The sequence below is a fragment of the Oncorhynchus nerka genome, linkage group LG2, assembly GCF_034236695.1.
Source record: "Oncorhynchus nerka isolate Pitt River linkage group LG2, Oner_Uvic_2.0, whole genome shotgun sequence".
NCBI classification, from domain to species: domain Eukaryota; kingdom Metazoa; phylum Chordata; class Actinopteri; order Salmoniformes; family Salmonidae; genus Oncorhynchus; species Oncorhynchus nerka.
Genome location: NC_088397.1, coordinates 6,397,715 through 6,418,448, shown reverse-complemented (window position 1 = coordinate 6,418,448; position 20,734 = coordinate 6,397,715). Strand labels below are relative to the sequence as shown.

Below are 20,734 nucleotides of genomic sequence, written 5' to 3'. Positions count from 1 at the left end.
GCTGGTAAATCTTTGTTCTCTGGGTTATCTATACAGAAAATACAATGTTTTTGTTTAATTCATGGCATTCAAAGTAATTTACATGTCTATCTACTCAAAACATGTCACTACATCTTTACACATCACCATGGGGACAAGCCAATTTGCTGGCCACCAGTAATTGCTACAATGCACACAAATAGATGTTTTGCAGTAGAAAGGACTTACATATGTTTCTTATTAAATAACAGTTAAATAAAATGAAAAAAAAAAGTATTGTCATTTTGAAGTGTTTTATATGGTACCAAAGTCCAGGGACAGCATTACCACCACAAATCAACAACGAACCACTTACTATTGGGGAATGGAACCAGAGAGGAAGATTGTGTTACCTTTCTCTTATTTATCGTAAGAGTAGGGGTGTTAACCCTGGGGTCCTGGCTAAATTCTCATTCTGACCCTCATGGCCATCTAATCATCCCCAGCTTCCAGGCTCATTCATCCCCCTCCTCTCCCCTGTAACTATTCCCCAGGTTGTTGCTGTAAATGAGAATGTGTTCTCAGTCAACTTCCCTGGTCAAATAAAACAATGTAATTACTTAAACATTCATTTTAATTTTTAAAAAAAATTTTACCTTTATTTTACTAGGCAAGTCAGTTAAGAACAAATTCTTATTTTCAATGACGGCCTAGGAACAGTGGGTTAACTGCCTGTTCAGGGGCAGAACGACAGATTTGTACCTTGTCAGCTCGGGGATTTGAACTTGCAACCTTTCAGTTACTAGTCCAACGCTCTAACCACTAGGCTACCCTGCCGCCCCAAATGTGTGCACTGTTCAAAATATATTCAAAATATATCTACAGTCAACGCTGTTGCTAGCACTAGCCCCCAAAATAAAGTGTCCGATCTGGGTTAACTTGGTTGAGTTTACGAAAACAAATATAATACAAGTGTCATCCCAGATGAGGAATAAGAAACATTCAAAGCACATGTAATGTCTGGCTAAATACAATGTAATGTCTAGTTCTTACACAGGATTTAGCTAGTTAAAATGAAGTGTATCTTTAGGAGTAATTAATGTGCACCTGTACATTACCCACCCTGACAACCTGGCCCTCAATTTAAAGCTTGTGGAAGTGACATAACAAATACACTAGTACAACACAGAGTATATTTAATATCTGCACAAGTACAATGTAATTACTAGGTGCTACACAGGATTTGGCCGGTGATAATGAAGTCTATCTTGAGGGGTACTTACTTGTAATTACAGGGAACCAATAGCAAGTGGTGGAAAAAGTACCCAGCTGTCATACTTGAGTAAAAGTAAAGATACCTTAATAGAAAGTCACCCAGTAAAATGCTCCTTGAGTAAAAGTCTAAAATTATTTGGTTTTAAATATACTTAAGTTGCAAAAGGCAAAGCATTAATAATTTCAGATTCCTTTATATTAAGTAAACCAGATGGCACAATTTGAAAAATATATTATGTATGGCCAATGGGCACACTCCAACATTCAGACATAATTTACAAACAAAGCATTTATGTTTAGTAAGTCCACCAACTCAGAGGAGGTAGGGATGACATGGGTTGTTCTCTTGGTAACTGTGAATTGGACCATTTTCCTGTCCTGCTAAGCATTCCAACTGTAATGAGTACTTTTGGGTGTCATGGAAAATGTATTGAGTAAAAAATACATGATTGTCTTTAGAACAGGAGTCGAGAAGGTCAGTGTGCAAAATCTGGACATGATAGATTGCCGCGGGGGAAAAAAAGTGTTATAGACAAGATAAAAACGTCAAGACAGAAGAGAGAAAGGTACGTTTTCCATGCAATTTGTTTCGTTTCCGTTTGGGAATACATGAATAGTGCTGGACGATTTAGCATAGGACGTTAGATAACTAGCTAGCTAGCATTTGGCAGCTACCTAGCCAACGGAAGGCTAGCTAGCTAACGGAAGGCTAGCTAGCTAATGGAAGAGCCATAACTGTAGCATGCTAACGTTAGCTGGCGTTAATGTTAGGCTTACCAACTAGGCTAGCTAGCTAACAAGTTACCATAGCACATTGTACGGAATAGATTTACCATGTAGTATGTAGAGTTTTGTTTGGATTAGCTAGCACGCTAGATCGTTTTCTAACCTTTACTAGCCACTGTAGCTAAATTACTTAACATAAAGCTGGCAAATAGCTATGTTATGGTCGCTACTCGCTAGCTAGCTGGGCTCACTTTTGTGTGAAGCTAGCCACAATAACGATTATCCACAACAGTATAATTTATGGGTCGCCTTCATAATAAAAGTCCCCCATTGGAAACAATAGTGTGTAGTCTATATTGGGTTAGTTATACAAATCTTGCGTGTTAGCATGCAATTTTATAGCTAGCTGGACAACACAATAACTAGTTAGCAAGGCCTAGGTAGCTACAGGCTTAAACTATGGAAAGCATGATGATGATAACTACTTCATCGCTGAAATGTGGCTGCCACATGGACAGGCTTCTTATCAAACTTCCAGTGTACCTCAGAGACAGTTTCATTGAACATTTTTTGAACAAGGGCATCGTGAGAGAGGGCTCGAGAGGCACCTATGCTCTCAGAGACCTGGCCGCATGGTTGGAGGATAAGGCAGGCCACACCCATGTCTCCTTTGTCATGGCCAGGTCCAGGGTTGCACCCAAGAAGCAGTTGTCAATGCCTAGGCTGGAACTCAGTGCTGCCCTTTCCGGAGCCCAGTTGACCTCTACCTTGCAAGCCGAGCTCACCTTGCCAATCCAAAGGGTCACCTACTGGAGTGATTCAACCACTGTATTGACCTGGCTCAAGTCGGAGTCCTGCAGGTATAAGGTGTTCGTCGGAACTCGCATTGCGGAAATCCAAGACCTAACAGAAGTCCAGGACTGGAGGTATGTTGATAGCATAAACAATCCTGCTGATGACGTTACTCGCGGTAAAACCCTTAAGGAACTGGCTCAACCCCATCGCTGGAGCTTGGGACCACCATTCTTATCCCAACCAGAGAACGAGTGACCGACAGCCCCCAGGTGTGCGGCCCCTCTGCAACCAACTGAAGCTCATGAGTTAAGGAAGTCCGCCCAATGCTACAGCATCTCTACGGAACCAACTACAGCTCTCCCTGACCTAGCACAATCCCAAACACTGCCGGATCTGATCGCCGCCACAAACCAGACCTCAGATGGGGTGGCTTCTATACCCACCTCCCTCGCGGCAGAGACACTACTCCTCCAGCATGCACAAGCAGTTAGCTCTGAAAAAAGCTCTGAAAGCCGATAGGAAAGTTGCTAAGGAGAGCCGTCTTCTCTCTCTCGCCCCCAGAATATGATCAAATCCTTGGAGTGATCAGAGTCGGGGGGAGGCTGCGCCAAGCAGAAGTTTTGGACCCCGATGCTATCCACCCAATTATCCTTGACTCCAGACACCCTCTTACCAGGCTCCTTATTAAGAGTTAGACTTCTCCACCCAGGGCCAGAGAGGGTCTATGGGGAGATGAAGTGGAAGTACTGGATAATTGGAGGACGAGGAGTCATTCGTAAGCACCAATACGCCTGCGTAGAATGTCAGAGATGGCGGGCCCGGAGCCACGATGCCCAAAATGGCAGATTTACCCCCTGCTCGCTTGCGCCTCCTTAAACCACCCTTCTGGTCAACAGGAGTAGACTGCTTTGGCTCCTTGATGATCAGGCTAGGATGCTGTGTGGAAAAGCGCTGGGGCATTCTATTCAAGTGTTTGACAACTAGATGTGTCCACCTGGACCTACTGGAGAGTTTGGATACTGAAGCCTTCCTCGTGGCCCTACGGCGGTTTATCTCCCGACGGGGGAAACCCTACGAGATCCTGGCTGACAGAGGTACGAACTTCAAGGCAAAAGAAGCCAGGTTGGAGGAAGCCTTCCAAGCCATGGAACCCAGCCTCCAGGATCAGCTGATGGACCAACAAATTTCATTCAAATTTAACCCTCCAGGAGCTCCTCATTTTGGAAGAACATGGGAGCAAGAGATCAAATCTGAAAAAGACGGCCTTACGAGTCGTACTAGGGGACCAAACTGTCCCCTAGTACGCCCTGATAGAGGTGGAAGGGATACTGAACTCCAAACCCTTGGGATGTCTGCAGAGAGATATCGCTGACCCTGATCCGGTTACACCGAATATGCCCTTGATGGGACTCAGAGATGCGTCACTTCCTCAAGCCATGTATGGTGATACCAACCTCGTTGGCAGACGCCGGTGGCGACTCAGCTGCCTCGAGCCTCCTGGCCGGTGGGCCGTATCACTAAGACCATGCCTGGGACCGATGGTCGCGTTAGATCAGTGGAGATCCAGGTGAAGAACCGGATATATATCCGGCCAGTTGCCCGACTAATTCCTCTCCCTGAGATGACAGAAGACGGGAGCAATGAGCCTTTTTTGAGGAGTGTGGAATTTAACACATTTCCAGGGTGGCTGTAGAAAAGGCCCATGGAGTTGGTGGAATAATCCTTTAATTCATTGCCACTTACTCAGCTGGGCCAGGGGCGCTTTAATTAGGTCAGGTGGAAATGTCAGACAGATCTCAACTCCATAAAAGGAGGATATTGCCATCGCCTGAGCTCACTGCTTTCTCTTCCTTAACTCTGTCTGATCCAGAAGTTCTGTGCGTCCATGAATCCACAAATTCCTGCCTCAGTCTCATCCATTCCTCTGTCACCTGACACGTGACCACCTGTTCACATTCACTGTCAGTCATCCTACCTGTCCAGCTACCCACACAGATTCCACTAATCTTTCAATAGGGTAACGTAGTGTCTCAATTGTCATACATTCTTCTCTACTACAGATGTCCACTCTACAATCTACACACGATACCCCACAATGCCAGAGCGAAAACAGGTTTTTAGATATTTTTTCAAAAAAATTAAACATCAATACCTTTATTCACGTAAATATTCAGACCCTTTGCTATGAGACTCGAAATTGAGCTCTGGTGCATCCTGTTTCCATTGATCATCTTTGAGATGTTTCTACAACTTGATTGGAGTCCACCTGTGGTAAATTCAATTGATTGGATATGATTTGGAAAGGCAGACACAGTGCATGTCAGAGCAAAAACCAAGCCATGAGGTCAAAGGAATTGTCCTTAGAGCTCAGAGACAGGATTGTGTGGAGGCACAAATCTGGGGAAGGGTACCGAAAATGTTTGCAGCATTGAAGGTCCCCAAGAACACAGTGGCCTTCATCATTCTTAAATGGAAAAAGTTTGGAACCACCAAGTTGCTTGCTTGAGCTGGCAGCCCAGGCAAACTGAGGAAGCAGGGGAGAAGGGCCTTGGTCAGGTAGGTGAGCAGAACCTGATGGTCACTCTGACACAGCAGGAGCGGTTTCTGGACAAGTTTTGTAATGTCCTTGAGTGGCCCAGCCATAGCCCAGACTTGAACCCGATCAAACATTTCTGGAGAGACCTGAAAATAGCTGTGTAGCAACGCTCCCCTTTCAACCTGACAGAGCTTGAGAGGATCTGCAGAGAAGAATGGGGGAACAACTCCCCAAATACATGTGTGCCAAGCTTGTCGTGTCATACCCTGGAGAACTCGATGCTGTAATCGCTGCCAAAGGTGCTTCAACAAAGTACTGAGTAAAAGGTCGGAAAATGTGATATTTCCGGTTAAAAAAAATATATAAATTGCCATTTCTAAAAAACTTTTTTATTTGTCATTCTGGGGTATTGTGTGTAGATTGATGAGGGGGGGGGGACTATTTAATCTATTTTAGAATAAGGCTGTAACGTTACAATATGTGGAAAAAGTCAAGGGGTCTGAATACTTTCCGAAGGCACTATATATCAAGTCATTTGTCACCTAGTACAGCCAGAAGAGGAGCGGCCACTGTTCGGAGCCTGGTTCTTCTCTAGGGTTTTCCTAGGTTCCTTCTAAGGAGTTTTTACTAGTCCCTCTGCTTCTGTATTGCTTTCCCTTTGGGGTTTTAGTCTTGGTTTCTGCCCCCTCAGTGGAGTTGACAAACACCGGGAGCATCCATTTTTCAGGAAGAAGGCAGAGAGGAAGCCAAAGCCTGAAACCTAGAAGCTTCTGGTTTCTGTCAACCTCATTGAGGCGTTTTTTTTTTACACCTGATACGTTAGGTTAGGGTGTCTGTCAAGCACTTTGTGACAACTGCAGATGTAAAAAGAGCTTTATATATTATTTTGATTTAAATGTGTATCACACCACCTGACTGGTTCTTCTGATGTTGTTCACACAGGAGACCATGTTGAGACATTCTCTACATCCAGAGAGCAACTACAGGAAGATCACAGAGCTCAGAGGTCTCACCACTTCCCACGTTGTGATGAGATTTTCCAATTCTATCAAGCTAAAAATACACCTAAAAATACAGATAATGTAGAATCTTTATCCCTGCTTTGACTGTGGGAAGAGCTGCAAAATATCAAGGGATCTGACAGTTCAACATTCAACACTGGAGAAAAGCCTTACTCCTGCTCTGACCGTTGGAAGAGTTTCTCTCAACATGGCCACTTAAAAACACACCAACATATACATAAATGTGAGATTCCGTATCAGTTCTCTGACTAGCTAAGATTAAAATCATTCCATCACTTAATTATCAAGAAATCATAGAATACTCTATTGTAATCCTATTGTTTCTCACTGTGAGAGAACTGCACAGGAAAGGGAGTGTTATAGAATGTTAGCCTCTCTTTACTTTACTGATCAGTATTCACTGAAACCTGCTCAATTTATCTGCGAATTAAAAATAAAGTTTGTACATTTGTACTGGTCAAACTCTTCTCTTTTGGAAAATGAATTACCAAAAAACAGTGTTTCAAGTGACATATTTGCTGTTTTTCTGAAGCTGAACAAGACAGGAAGTTGAAATGAGCATCACAAAGCTAAATCTGACCTATTCTCTAACATGTTTTGTCAGCGTAAGCAGCTGTGAGACCTGCTAAAGTACTGTTGATCTACTGAATCATTGTAGTTTTTTGGGGGTTATCTTTACAGTAAATGTAATGATTTTGTTTAATTCATGAATTTCAAATAAATATATCTGTATTTATCTACTCAATACATGTCACGACATCTCTACACACTGGGACAAGCCAATTTACTAGTCACCAATATTCTCTAAATCAAATCAGTGATGACTGTTCAACAGTCTTATGGCCTGGAGATAGAAGCAGTTTCATTCTCTTGGTACCAGCTTTGATGCACCTGTACCGTCTCTGCTTGCTACATGGTAGCAGGAGGAACAGGCCGTGGCTCGGGTGGATGAGGTTCTTCATCTTCCAAATAAAATGTTATTGATCACATACACATGGGTAACAGATGTTATTCCGTGTGTAACGAAATGCTTGTGCTTCTAGTTCCGACTGTGCAGCAATATCTAGCAAGTAATATCTAGCAATTCCACAACAAATACCTAATACACACAAATCTAAGTAAATGAATGGAATAAGAATATATGTTAATATATGGATAAGCAATGTCAGAGTGGCATAAGCTAAGATGCAATAGATATTATAGAATACAGTATATACATATGAGATGAGTAATGCAAGATATGTAAACATTATTCAACTGGCATCTCTGTGGCCTTCCACAGAGACCATGTACAATGCATATGTAATGTTTTTTTTAAACTTAGACATTAAAACAGACACACCTTTAGTTTTCTTGAACCAAGGTTTATTTGTCTTGCTAATCAAGTTCCCTTTATATTTTACATGCTTTATCAGTAGTTAGTCCATCAGTCCAATACATGTCGCTGTTGCACTACGGTAGTGGGAAACAGGAAGTTCCGGGTTGCCTGCCACCATTCTTCGGAGTAAAGAAAACGACAGAACGTTGTTGTGCGTTTCGCTTTATTACTACAGGTATGTAATGGCACGTTTAAACTGTGTATTATCGAAATAACGTATTATATAACACATCCTCGAGATATTATCACTTTTGGGAAAGGTTTTGTGTAATTTCTCTGTCAAACCGAGTGAGAGAAGAACGTGATAAAAAAATATTTTACAAGCACACGGAGCGGTGTCCACCACACGTTCATTTGTGAGGCTTTCCAGGTTCATACATAACTCAGTCGTGTTCTCCTGGGGATGTTCAGTACAAAAACGTTGTGGAAAGTTGCAAATAGAAATGCCCTGAATAGAACTGAGATGATCCCCGCTTGTCCCTAGCTACGTGAAATTAGCCAGAATAACGATTAGCCACAATAATGGAATTTGCGGTTCGCCCTCAACATAAAAGACCCTAATTGAAAGCAATGCGAACTGATACAAATTAGTGGAATCATTTCAAATTAGGATTAGGCAACAATAAACACTGTTAGAATGTTGTTACTAAATTTAAAAGTGAGAATAATGGCGCCAGAGTAGATGGCTGCCGTATTATGGTTTTCTAACCTATTGTGGGTTTTTTGGCATTATTTGTGGGTAATCTGCCTCTACCCTCAGTCCAACTAGCCAATTTACAATGATTGGATGACAAAATAGACGAGCTTCGATCACAAATAAACTGTAATGTCTTATGTTTCACCGAGTCGTGGCTGAACGATGACACAGATACAGCTTAATCGGCCATTCCGATTAATCGGTCGACCTCTAGTACTAATATTCAGACACATTCAGTTGTTTCCATCTTTATCTATAAATGTTTCAATGGTGTGAACAGAAAATACAATTGGAGTTAAATAGTACAGTGAAGACAAGGTTATTCAGGAAAATAGTACATAATGCTGCCTAAAACATACTGTTAGCCTTGTACTAAATGGTTTTTGAGTCATTTATGCATTTTTGTGAATTTAGGAAATATACTATAGGTTAATTGCACTGTAATTTAAAGTGTGCACTTTGTCTAATGTGAAATGAATAAATTGTTTGTTTTCAATGTTTAGCTACCTGATCTAATATAATTTTTAGAGAATAAAGAAAGTACCAGAACTCTCAAGACAATGACTTTTGGGGGGGCATTTTCCCTTCATTATTACAGGCCAACTCCGATTATGTCTGAGGCCGGTAACATCAAAAGTGAGGACAAACCCAACCTACAGTCACTGGGTCCTGATTGTGACAGTGGAGCCCAGTTTGCTCTGCAGGATACAGAGATGACATCAGTGAAGCTGGAAGACTGCAGTCAAACACTGGAGCTGAATGTCAACATTAAAGATGAAGAAGAGGAGGAGAAGATTGGGGATTCTGTTTATGATGGTAAGAGCAGATTCTATTTATAAGTTATCTTTGATTTACAGAATGAAACCTAACACATCCTTGAACAAGTTCTATGAAATGAGCCTGTAGTTACTAACCCTTGTGATAGTGAGTGGAGGATGATATGAAATGAGTCTATGGAGGATTATATGAAATGAGTCTGTGTAGTTACTAACCCTTGTGATAGTGAGTAGAGGATGATATGAAATGAGTCTGTAGTTTCTAACCCTTGTGATAGTGAGTGGAGGATGATATGAAATGAGTCTGTGTAGTTACTAACCCTTGTGAAAGTGAGTGGAGGATGATCTGAAATGAGTCTGTGTAGTTACTAACCCTTGTGATAGTGAGTGGAGGATGATATGAAATGAGTCTGTGTCGTTACTAACCCTTGTGATAGTGAGTGGAGGATGATATTACTAACCCTTGAAATGAGTCTGTGTAGTTACTAACCCTTGTGATAGTGAAGTGAGTGGAGGATTATGGAGGATGATGAAATGAGTCTGTGTAGTTACTAACCCTTGTGATTGAGTGGACTAACCTAACCCTTGTGATAGTGAGTGGAGGATGATAGTGACTAACCCTTGTGATAATGGAGGATGATATGAAATGAGTCCCCTAACCCTTTGAAAGTGAGTGCCCTCAACTGATTGAAATGAGTCAGCTTTTGAAAGTGAGTGGAGGATTATATGAAATGAGTCTGGACCCCATTTAGTCAACTAACTGGATAGTGAGGATTATATGTTTGTGTAGTTACTAACCCTTGTGAAAGTGAGATAGACTGTGTCGTTACTAACCCTTGATAGATAGATGATATGACATAATCCCCTTTTGCCCTCAACTGTTGAACAGACAGACTGGTCGACAGACAGACAGACAGATAGAGATAGATAGACAGATAGATAGATAGACAGACAGATAGATAGATAGATAGATAGATAGATAGACAGACAGACAGACAGACAGACAGACAGACAGACAGACAGACAGACAGACAGACAGACAGATAGATAGATAGATAGATCGGCTGTTGGTCTACTAAGCTTTTTTTAATCGAGCAGCGGGAAATATATAATTAGCTTCTATACAGTTCCAGTCAAAAGTTTGGACACACAAATCAAAATATATTTAAATGTATTTATATAGCCCTTCTTACATCAGCTGATATCTCAAAGTGCTGTACAGAAACCCAGCCTAAAACCCCAAACAGCAAGCAATGCAGGTGTAGAAGCACGGTGGCTAGGAAAAACTCCCTAGAAAGGCCAAAACCTAGGAAGAAACCTAGAGAGGAACCAGGCTATGTGGGGTGGCCAGTCCTCTTCTGGCTGTGCTGGGTGGGGATTATAACAGAACATGGCCAAGATGTTCAAATGTTCATAAATGACCAGTATTGTCAAATAATAATAATCACAGTGGTATTGAGGGTACAACAGGTCAGCACCTCAGGAGTAAATGTCAGTTGGCTTTTCATAGCCGATCATTGAGAGTATCTCTACCGCTCCTGCTGTCTCTAGAGAGTTGAAAGGTCTGGGACAGGTAGCACGTCTGGTGAACAGGTCAGGCAGGGTTCCATAGCCACAGGCAGAACAGTTGAAACTGGAGCAGCAGCACGGCCAGGTGGACTGGGGACAGCAAGGAGTCGTCATGCCAGGTAGTCCCGAGGCATGCTCCTAGGGCTCAGGTCCTCCGAGAGAGAGAAAGAAAGAAAGAGAGCATACTTAAATTTGCACAGGACACAGGATAAGACAGGAGAAATACTCCAGATATAACAGACTGACCCTAGCCCCCTGACACACAAACTACTGCAGCATAAATACTGGAGGCTGAGACAGGAGGGGTCAGGAGACACTGTGGCCCCATCCGATGGCATTCTCTCAACCAGCTTCACTTGGAGTGTTTTTCCAACAGTCTTGAAGGAGTTCCCACATATGTTGAGCACTTCTTGGATGCTTTTCCTTCACTCAGCGCTCCAACTCATCCCAGACCATTGGGTTGGGTAGAAGTCAGGTGATTGTGGAGGCCAGGTCATCTGATGCAGCACTCCATCACTCCTGGAGGTGTGTTTTGGGTCATTTGCCTGTTGAAAAACAAATGATAATCCCGCAAAACAGATGGGATGGCGTATCGCTGCAGAGTGCTGTGCCATGCGGGTTAAGTGCGACTTGAATTCTAAATAAATCAATGACAGTGTCACCAGCAAAGCACCATCACACCTCCTCCTCCATGCTTCTCGGTGGGAACCACACATGTGGAGATCATCTGTTCACCTAGTGTGCGTCTCACAAAGACAGAGGTTAGAACCAGAAATCTCACATTTGGACTCATCAGACCAAAGGACAGATTTTCACCGGTCTAATTTCCATTGCTCGTGTTTCTTGGCCCAAGCAAGTCTCTTCTTATTATTGGTGTCCTTTAGTAGTGGTTTCTTTGCAGCAATTCAACCATGAATGTCTGATTCACACAGTCTCCTCAGAAATGTTAATGTTGAGGTGTGTCTGTTGAACTCTGTGAAGCATTTATTTGGTCTGCCATCTGAGGTGAAGCTGGAAGACAGGTACACCTGTTAATTGAAATGCATTCCAGGTGACTACCTCATGAAGCTGGTTGAGAGTATGCCAAGACTGTGCAAAGCTGTCATCAAGGCAAAGGGTGGCTACTCTGGATAATCTCAAATATAAAATATATTTTGATTTGTTTAACACTTTTTTTTGTTTAATACATGATTCCATATGTGTTATTTCAAAGTTTTGATGTCTTCACCATTATTATACAATATAGAAAATAGTGAAAATAAAGAAAAACCCTTGAATGAGTGGGTGTGTCAACTTTTGATTGATACTGTATTTATAAAAAATGTATGATACACGAGACATCTGTCTGATTCACGCCTGTCTGAGTGGACTAGTCCATTGCGGAGGGCATGGCTCACTAGTAGTACATTTAGCCTACCTTTTAATTTCCATCATTTCTAATCTACAATGTTTGTTTGGTTACGGTAATGCATTCAATATATTATTACAGTCTTACCATTGTCATTGTAGAAGTGGGCATGTTGTTTGTAGAGCATATACAACCTTGGCTAAGCTTGTGAGAAAGGTTTTGGTTTATTTCCTTTCATTTACGAGTTTACAATGTATTATTTGTCTTTTGTTAAGAATGCTCCTGTCAATGTTGAGTAAGGACACACACCTGATTACACCTGTAGGCTAGCTGGCCTGATTACACATAGAAGTATGCCTATAACCTACCTGGCCTGATTACACATTGAAGTAGGCCTATAGGCTACCTGACCTGATTACACATAGAAGTAGGCCTATTGGCTACCTGGCCTGATTACACATAGAAGTAGGCCTATTGGCTACCTGACCTGATTACACATAGAAGTAGGCCTATTGGCTACCTGACCTGATTACACATAGAAGTAGGCCTATTGGCTAGCTGACCTGATTACACATTGAAGTAGGCCTATAGGCTAGCTGGCCTGATTACACATTGAAGTAGGCCTATATGCTACCTGACCTGATTACACATTGAAGTAGGCCTATAGGCTACCTGGCCTGATTACACATAGAAGTAGGCCTATTGGCTACCTGACCTGATTACACATAGAAGTAGGCATATTGGCTATCTGACCTGATTACACATTGAAGTAGGCCTATAGGCTACCTGACCTGATTACACATTGAAGTAGGCCTATAGGCTACCTGACCTGATTACACATAGAAGTAGGCCTATTGGCTACCTGGCCTGATTACACATAGAAGTAGGCCTATTGGCTACCTGGTCTGATTACACATTGAAGTAGGCCTATAGGCTACCTGACCTGATTACACATAGAAGTAGGCCTATTGGCTACCTGGCCTGATTACACATAGAAGTAGGCCTATTGGCTACCTGGTCTGATTACACATTGAAGTAGGCCTATAGGCTACTTGACCTGATTACACATAGAAGTAGGCCTATTGGCTACCTGGTCTGATTACACATTGAAGTAGGCCTATAGGCTACCTGACCTGATTACACATAGAAGTAGGCCTATTGGCTACCTGGTCTGATTACACATTGAAGTATGCCTATTGGCTACCTGGCCTGATTACACATAGAAGTAGGCCTATTGGCTACCTGGCCTGATTACACATAGAAGTAGGCCTAGAGATTAGCTGGCCTCTGTGTAAATGTAGACCTATAAATGTGCCCATTTGGGGATCTGATACTGTTTCTGATTGTCTTAACTCACCGTCACTGTGAAGTTTCTCATATAAAAAATGTTCATCTCAAACAGCAAGTAAGCGTAGTCTGTTTCTACAAAAATTCCAGTTCTCTACCTTTTGATAACCACTCAACATGAAAGGGGGAAAAATGTCATGCATTGATCCGGTGGAAATGTCTTATCCTTTGTGCAAATAGCCTACAGCTCTGTCTGTCTGTCTGTCTGTCTGCCTGTCTCGCTGGCTGGCACGGTAAACTCTGAGGGCCCTAAATATTTTATACAATGAGGCAAGTTTGCTAACACAGGCCAGACCAGATGATTAGTTGATACAATGTTTCTTACAGACAGACAGACAGACCATGTGCAGCCAATTTGATTGATAGAATAACTATTTTCATCAGGATATTTTCTACCTGCAAGCTGCAATGTTTTTATTTGTTGGCTTTATGAAAGCTATTATTACATATCGGCAATAGAAGTTACTTTTAGATTTGTATAATTTTGATAGAATTTTGATTAACCACATGACACTGATTTGAGATATGAAGACTTTATTATAAATTAAATGAAACTGTTCCACGAAAATGTGCAGATGAAAATCATAACAGATCAGTAGAAATGGTACTATACCCTGGCACTCAAAATGGAAAAGGTTGCCGACTGGCAACGTCAGGAGCATAACGGAAGGAAAGCAGCAGCGGGAGGAGGAGAGTCGGGAATATATCTTTTTTTTAACTTCTGGTTAGGCGATATTGATCTCAACACATATGTATGGAAAAATACACGTTTTAAAATGTAAACATTTGGTAGAAAGAAAACAAGACTCTCGGTCGACCAGGAATTTAAAAAAAATGTTGGGACAGTCCTAATAGCTTTATTTCCTGTATTGTACAGCCTACTGATATGAAGTCATATGTATAACACACCAACTGACCGGTTCTTCTGATGTTGTTCACACAGGAGACCATGTTGAGATATTCTCTCCATCCGGAGAGCAACAGCAGGAAGATCACAGAGCTAAGAGGTCTCACCACTGCCCACATTGTGAGGAGATTTTCCCAATTCTATCAAAACTAGAAATACACCTAAAAATACACACAGGAGATAATCTGTATTCCTGCACTGACTGTGGGAAGAGTTTCACAACATCACAGGCTCTGACAGTTCATCTGCGAGTCCACACTGGAGAAAAACCTTACTCCTGCTCTGACTGTGGGGAGAGTTTCTCTCAACAGAGCAGCTTAAAAACACACCAACGTATACACACAGGAGAAAAGCCTTACTCATGCTCTGACTGTGGGAAGAGTTTCTCCGTATCCAGCAACTTAAAAACACACCTAAAAATACACGCTGGGGAGAAGCCTTACTTCTGCTCTGACTGTGGGGCAAGTTTTTCTCAACAGAGCCACTTACAAACCCACCAACATATACATACAGGAAAGAAGCATTACTTATGCTCTGACTGCGGAAAATGCTTCATAACATCAGCTGAGTTAAGAGTTCACCAGAGAACACACACAGGAGAGAAACCTTACTGCTGCTCTGACTGTGGGAAGAGTTTCTCTCAACAGAGCAACTTAAAATGTCACCGGCGAATACACACAGGAGAGAAGCCTTATTCCTGCTCTGATTGTGGGAAGAGTTTCACCCATTTGGATATATTAAAATGTCACCAGCGAATACACACAGGAGAGAAGCCTTACTCCTGCTCTGTCTGTGGGAAGAGTTTCTCCCAACAGGGCAACTTAAAAACACACCAACGTATACATAAAGGAGAGAAGCCTTACTCCTGTTCTGACTGTGGAAAATGCTTCACAACATCAACTGAGCTAAAAGTTCATCGGAGAACACACACAGGAGAGAAGCCTTACTGCTGTTCTGACTGTGGGAAGAGTTTCTCCCGATTGGCTACCTTAAAAACACATCAATGTATACATAAAGTTGTTTCTCATAAAGGAGAGAAGCCTCATCACTTCTCTCAGACCAACTAAGATTAAAGTCACTCCATCGATTAATCCTCATCTCGTAAAAGAAGTGGTAACAAGGAATTGGATCAAGAAGAAAGCATAGAACACTATTGTAATCCTATTGTTTCTCAATGTGAGAGAACTGTGCAGAGGAAAGGGAGTGTTATAGAATTATGACATTGGAAATCATCTTTCTCAAAAAAAATTTACTACAAAACATAGAAACGTGCCATTTTCACATATGTTGATGTTGGGGTGGTGCTGGGGATGATAAATATGAAGTTGGAACATTTTAAAATGTCCCTTTTTAAGGCAAAAACAATAGGATAGTGGTTGGTCGGGTGGATGGATGGATGGATCAGCAAAAACATGAAAGTCTAGCAACCCAACGGTTGCGTGTTCAAATCTCATCACGGACAACTTTAGCATTTTAGCTAATAAGCAACTTTGCAGCTACACTACATGACGAAAAGTATACCGTTCAAAAGTTTGGGGTCACTTAGAAATGTCCTTGTTTCTGAAAGATAAGCTATTTTTTTGTCTGTTTTATCTAACATCAAATTGATCAGTGTAGACATTGTTAATGTTGTAAATTACTGTTGTCGTTGGAAACGGCAGATTTTTTAATGGAATATCTACATAGGCGTACAGAGGCCCATCATCAGCAGCCATCACTCCTGTGTTCCAATGGCACGTTGTGTTAGCGATTTCAAGTTTATCATTTTAAAAGATTAAATGATCAATAGAAAACCCTTTTGCAATTATGTTAGTACAGCTAAAAACGGTTGTGCTGGTTAAGTTGGACTAGTTGAGTATCTGGAGCATCAGCATTTGTGAGTTTGATTACAGGCTCAAAATGGCCAGAAACAAATAACTTTCTTCTGAAACTCGTCAGTCTATTCTTGTTCTGAGAAATGAAGGCTATTCCATGCGAGAAATTGCCAAGAAACTGAAAATCTCATACAACGCTGTGTACTACCTTCACAGAACAGCACAAACTGGACCTAACCAGAATAGAAAGAGGTGTGGGAGTTCCCGGTGCACAACTGAGCAAGACAACAAGTATATTAGAGTGCCTAGTTTGAGAAACGGATGCCTCACAAGTCCTCAACTGGAAGCTTCATTAAATAGTACCCGCAAAACACCAGTCTCAAAGTCAACAGTGAAGAGGCGACTCCGGGATGCTGGCCTTCTAGGCAGAGTTGCAAAGAAAAAGAAAAGATTGAGATGGGCAAAAGAACACAGACACTTGACAGAGGAACTCTGCCTAGATGGCCAGCATCCTGGAGTCGCCTCTTCACTGTTGACATTGAGACTGCACTGTATTTCTGATCAATTCGATGTTATTTAATGGACAAAAAACAACAACTTTTGAACGGTAGTGTATGTGGGCACCTGCTCGTCGAACATCTCATTCCAAAATCATGGGCATTAATATGGACTTGGTCCCCCTTTTGCTGCAATAACGGCCTCCACTCTTCTGGGAAGGCTTTCCACTAGATTTTGGAACATTGCTCTGGGGACTTTTTCCATTCAACCACAAGCATTAGTGAGGTCGGGCACTGATGTTGGGCGATTAGGTCTGGCTCCCAGTCAACGTTTCAATTCATCCCAAAGGTATTCGTCAGGGCTCTGTGCAGGCCAGTCAAGTTCTTCCACACTGATCTCGACAAACCATTTGTGTATGGACGTCTATTTGTGCTCGGGGGCATTGTCACGCTGAAACAGGAAAGGGCCTTCCCCAAACTGTTGCCACAAAGTTGGCAGCACAGAATCATCTATAATGCCATTGTATGCTGTAGCGTTAAGATTTCCCTTCACTGGAACAAAGGGAACTAGTCCGAACCATGAAAAACAACCCAGACCATTAGTTGTCCTCCACCAAACTTTACAGTTGGCACTATGCATTGGGGCAGGTAGCGTTCTCCCTGAATCCACCAAACCCAGATTAGTCCGTCGGACTGCTAGATGATGAAGTGTGATTCATCACTCCAGAGAACATGTTTCCACTGCGTCAGTCCAATGGCGTTTAGTTTTACACCACTCCAGCCAACACTTGACATTACGCATGGTGATCTTAGGCATGTGTGCTGCTGCTCGGCCATGGAAAACCATTTTATGAAGCTCCCAACGAACAGTTCTTGTTGACATTGCTTCCAGAAGCAGTTTGGAACTTGATTGTGAGTGTTGCAACCGAGGACAGACAATTTTTACATGCTTCAGCACTCGGCGGTCCTCAAGCAGGGCAGACATTTGGTGAACTGGCGGTGCCACATTGAAAGTCACTAAGCTCTTCAGTAAGGCTAGTCTACTGCCAATGTTTGTCTATGGAGAATGCATGGCTGTGTGCTCGATTTTATACTCTTGTCAGAAATGGGTGTGGCTGAAATAGCCAAATCCACAATTTGAAGGGGTGTCCTCATACTTTTGTGTATATAGTGTGCTTACCATGTTAATGTTAGCAACAACAAATTGGAATTCGTAAAATATCATACGTATAGAAAATTGTAACATATTGTACGATATGTAATTCGTAACATACTATACATCCTACAAATCGTATTACAGTTATAGGCCAATGTAATGTAACATAACATACTAAATTGTGTGGTATGGTTTTTTTCCTGTTTTTTTTCTTCATATAGTACGTTTTGCTCTGACACCAAGTTGTCCCTCTGCAGTTCTCTGTGGGAATTAGTTGGTAGATACAGTTGAATTTGGTAGTTTACATACACTTAGGTTGGAGTCATTAAAACTTGTTTTTCAACCACTCCACACATTTCTTGTTAACAAACTATAGTTTTGGCATGTCGGTTAGGACATCTTCTTTGTGCATGACACAAGTCGTTTTTCCAACAATTGTTTACAGACAGATTATTTCACTTATAATTCACTGCATCACAATTCCAGTGGGTCAGAAGTTTACATACACTAAATTGACTGTGCCTTTAAACAGCTTGGAAAATTCCAGAAAATTATGTCATGGATTTAGAAGCTTCTGATAGGCTAATTGACATCCTTTGAGTCAATTGTAGGGGTACCTGTGGATGTATTTCAAGGTCTACCTTCAAACTCAGTGCCTCTTTGCTTGACATCATGGGAAAATCAATAGATATCAGCCAAAACCTCAGAAAATAAATTGTAGACCTCCACAAGTCTGGTTCATCATTGGGAGCTATTTCCAAAGGTACCACATTTATCTGTACAAACAATAGTACGCAAGTACAAACACCATGGGACCACGCAGCCGTTATACCGCTCAGGAAGGAGACGCGTTCTGTCTCCTAGAGATGAATGTACTTTGGTGCGAAAAGTGCAAATCAATCCCAGAACAACAGCAAAGGACCTTGTGAAGATGCTGGAGAAGATAGGCACAAAAGTATCTATATCCACAGTAAAAAAAAGTCCTATATCGACATAACCTGAAAGGCCGCTCAGCAAGGAAAAAGCCACTGCTCCAAAACAACCATAAAAAAGCCAGACTACGGTTTGCAACTGCACTTGGGGACAAAGATTGTACTTTTTGGAGAAACGTCCACTGGTCTGAAGAAACAAAAGTAGAACTGTTTGTCCATAATGACCATTGTTATGTTTGGAGGAAAAAGAGGGAGGCTTACAAGCCGAAGAACACCATCCCAACCGTGAAGCACGGGGGTGGCAGCATCATGTTGTGGGGGTGCTTTGCTGCAGTAGGGACTGGTGCACTTCACAAAATAGACGACATCATGAGGATGGAAAATTATGTTGATATATTGAAACAACATCTCAAGACATCAGTCAGGAAGTTAAATGGGTCTTCCAAATGGACAATGACCCCAAGCATACTTCCAAAATTGTGGCAAAATGGCTTAAGGACAACAAAGTCAAGGTATTGGAGTGGTCATCACAAAGCCCTAACCTCAATCCTATAGAAAATGTGTGGGCAGAACTGAAAAAGCGTATGCGAGCAAGGAGGCCTACAAATCTGACTCCGTTACAGTAGCTCTGTCAGGAGGAATGGGACAAAATTCACCCAACTTATTGTGGGAAGCTTGTGGAAGACTCCCCGAAACATTTGACCCAAGTTAAACAATTTAAAGTCAATGCTACCAAATACTAATTAAGTGCATGTAAACTTCTGACCCACTGGGAATGCGATGAAAGAAATAAATCACTCAACTATTATTCTGACATTTCACATTCTTAAAATAAAGTGGTAATCCTAACTGACCTAAAACAGGGAATTTTTTACTGGGATTAAATGTCAGGAATTGTGAAAAACTGAGTTTAAATGTATTTGGCTAAGGTGTATGTAAACTTCTGACTTCAACTGTACATGTATCAGATAGAGATGGTGTGATGATCAGTTTTCACCATTACTTTGGGTGGATTCTTTTTTACTACGTAATGACTTTTGTTTAATGATACACAGGCTATGAAATGAGTACATGTGTTTATTAAATTGTCTTTTAAAACTAGATTCATTATTTTAGTAATTGATTCAGGTATTTGGATAACTGTAATGAAATTAATTGATATACTAATGAAAAATAAACATGCTACATGAATTTGTGCCGTCAACCTTTGTTTTCTGGGTTATCTATACATAAAATACAATGTTTCTGTTTAATTCATGGAATTCAAAATAATTTACATGTCTATTATCTACTCAAAACATGTCACTACACCTTTACACATCACCATGGGGACAAGCCAATTTGCTAGCCACCGGTAATTGCTACAATGAACACAAATAGATGTTTTGCATTATAAAGGACTTACATATGTTTCTTATTAAATAACAGTTAAATAAAATGGGGAAAAGTATTGTCATTTTAAAGTGTTTTATATGGTACCAAAGTCCAGGGACAGCATTACCACCACAAATCAACAACGAACCACTTACTATTAGGGAATGGAACCAGAGAGGAAGATTGTGTTACCTTTCTCTTATTTATCGTAAGAGTAGGGGTGTTAACCCCGGGGTCCTGGCTAAATTCTCATTCTGACCCTCATGGCCCTCTTCCCCAGCTTCCAGGCTCATTCATCCCCCTCCTCTCTCCTGTAACTGTTCCCCAGGTTGTTGCTGTAATGAGAACGTGTTCTGTCAACTTCCCTGGTCAAATAAAACAATGTAATTACTTAAACATTAATGTGCACTGTTCAAAATATATCTACAGTCAACGCTGTTGCTAGCACTAGCCCCCAAAATAAAGCGTCCGATCTGGGTTAACGTGGTAGAGTTTACTAAAACAAATATAATACAAGTGTCATCCCAGATGAGGAATAAGAAACATTCAAAGCACATGTAATGTCTAGTTCTTACACAGGATTTAGCTATTTAAAATTAAGCGTATCTTTAGGAGTAATTAATGTGC

At 41.5% G+C, this 20,734-nt stretch overlaps 1 protein-coding gene, 1 long non-coding RNA gene and 1 other non-coding gene across 3 annotated transcripts in view; all 3 read left to right on the top strand.

Annotated features, from left to right (window-relative positions):
* Positions 1-19,924, top strand: part of LOC115127674 (zinc finger protein OZF-like) — a 77,820-nt gene extending 57,896 nt beyond the window's left edge. The window contains exons 1-3 of the mRNA XM_065022448.1: positions 7,761-7,865; positions 8,986-9,203; positions 14,371-19,924. Of these exons, the coding sequence (XP_064878520.1) occupies positions 8,999-9,203; positions 14,371-15,401 (1,236 nt within the window). The 5' untranslated portion in view covers positions 7,761-7,865; positions 8,986-8,998 and the 3' untranslated portion in view covers positions 15,402-19,924. Of the gene's footprint in view, positions 7,866-8,985; positions 9,204-14,370 lie in introns of the transcript that reaches the window.
* Positions 1,514-7,057, top strand: LOC135573383 (uncharacterized). The gene is made up of 2 exons (XR_010464705.1): positions 1,514-1,799; positions 6,233-7,057. It is a non-coding gene; the product is annotated as an uncharacterized LOC135573383 (long non-coding RNA).
* Positions 11,985-12,088, top strand: LOC115121278 (small nucleolar RNA Me28S-Am2589). The gene has a single exon (XR_003862298.1). It is a non-coding gene; the product is annotated as a small nucleolar RNA Me28S-Am2589 (small nucleolar RNA).
* Positions 19,925-20,734: the final 810 nt, after the last annotated feature.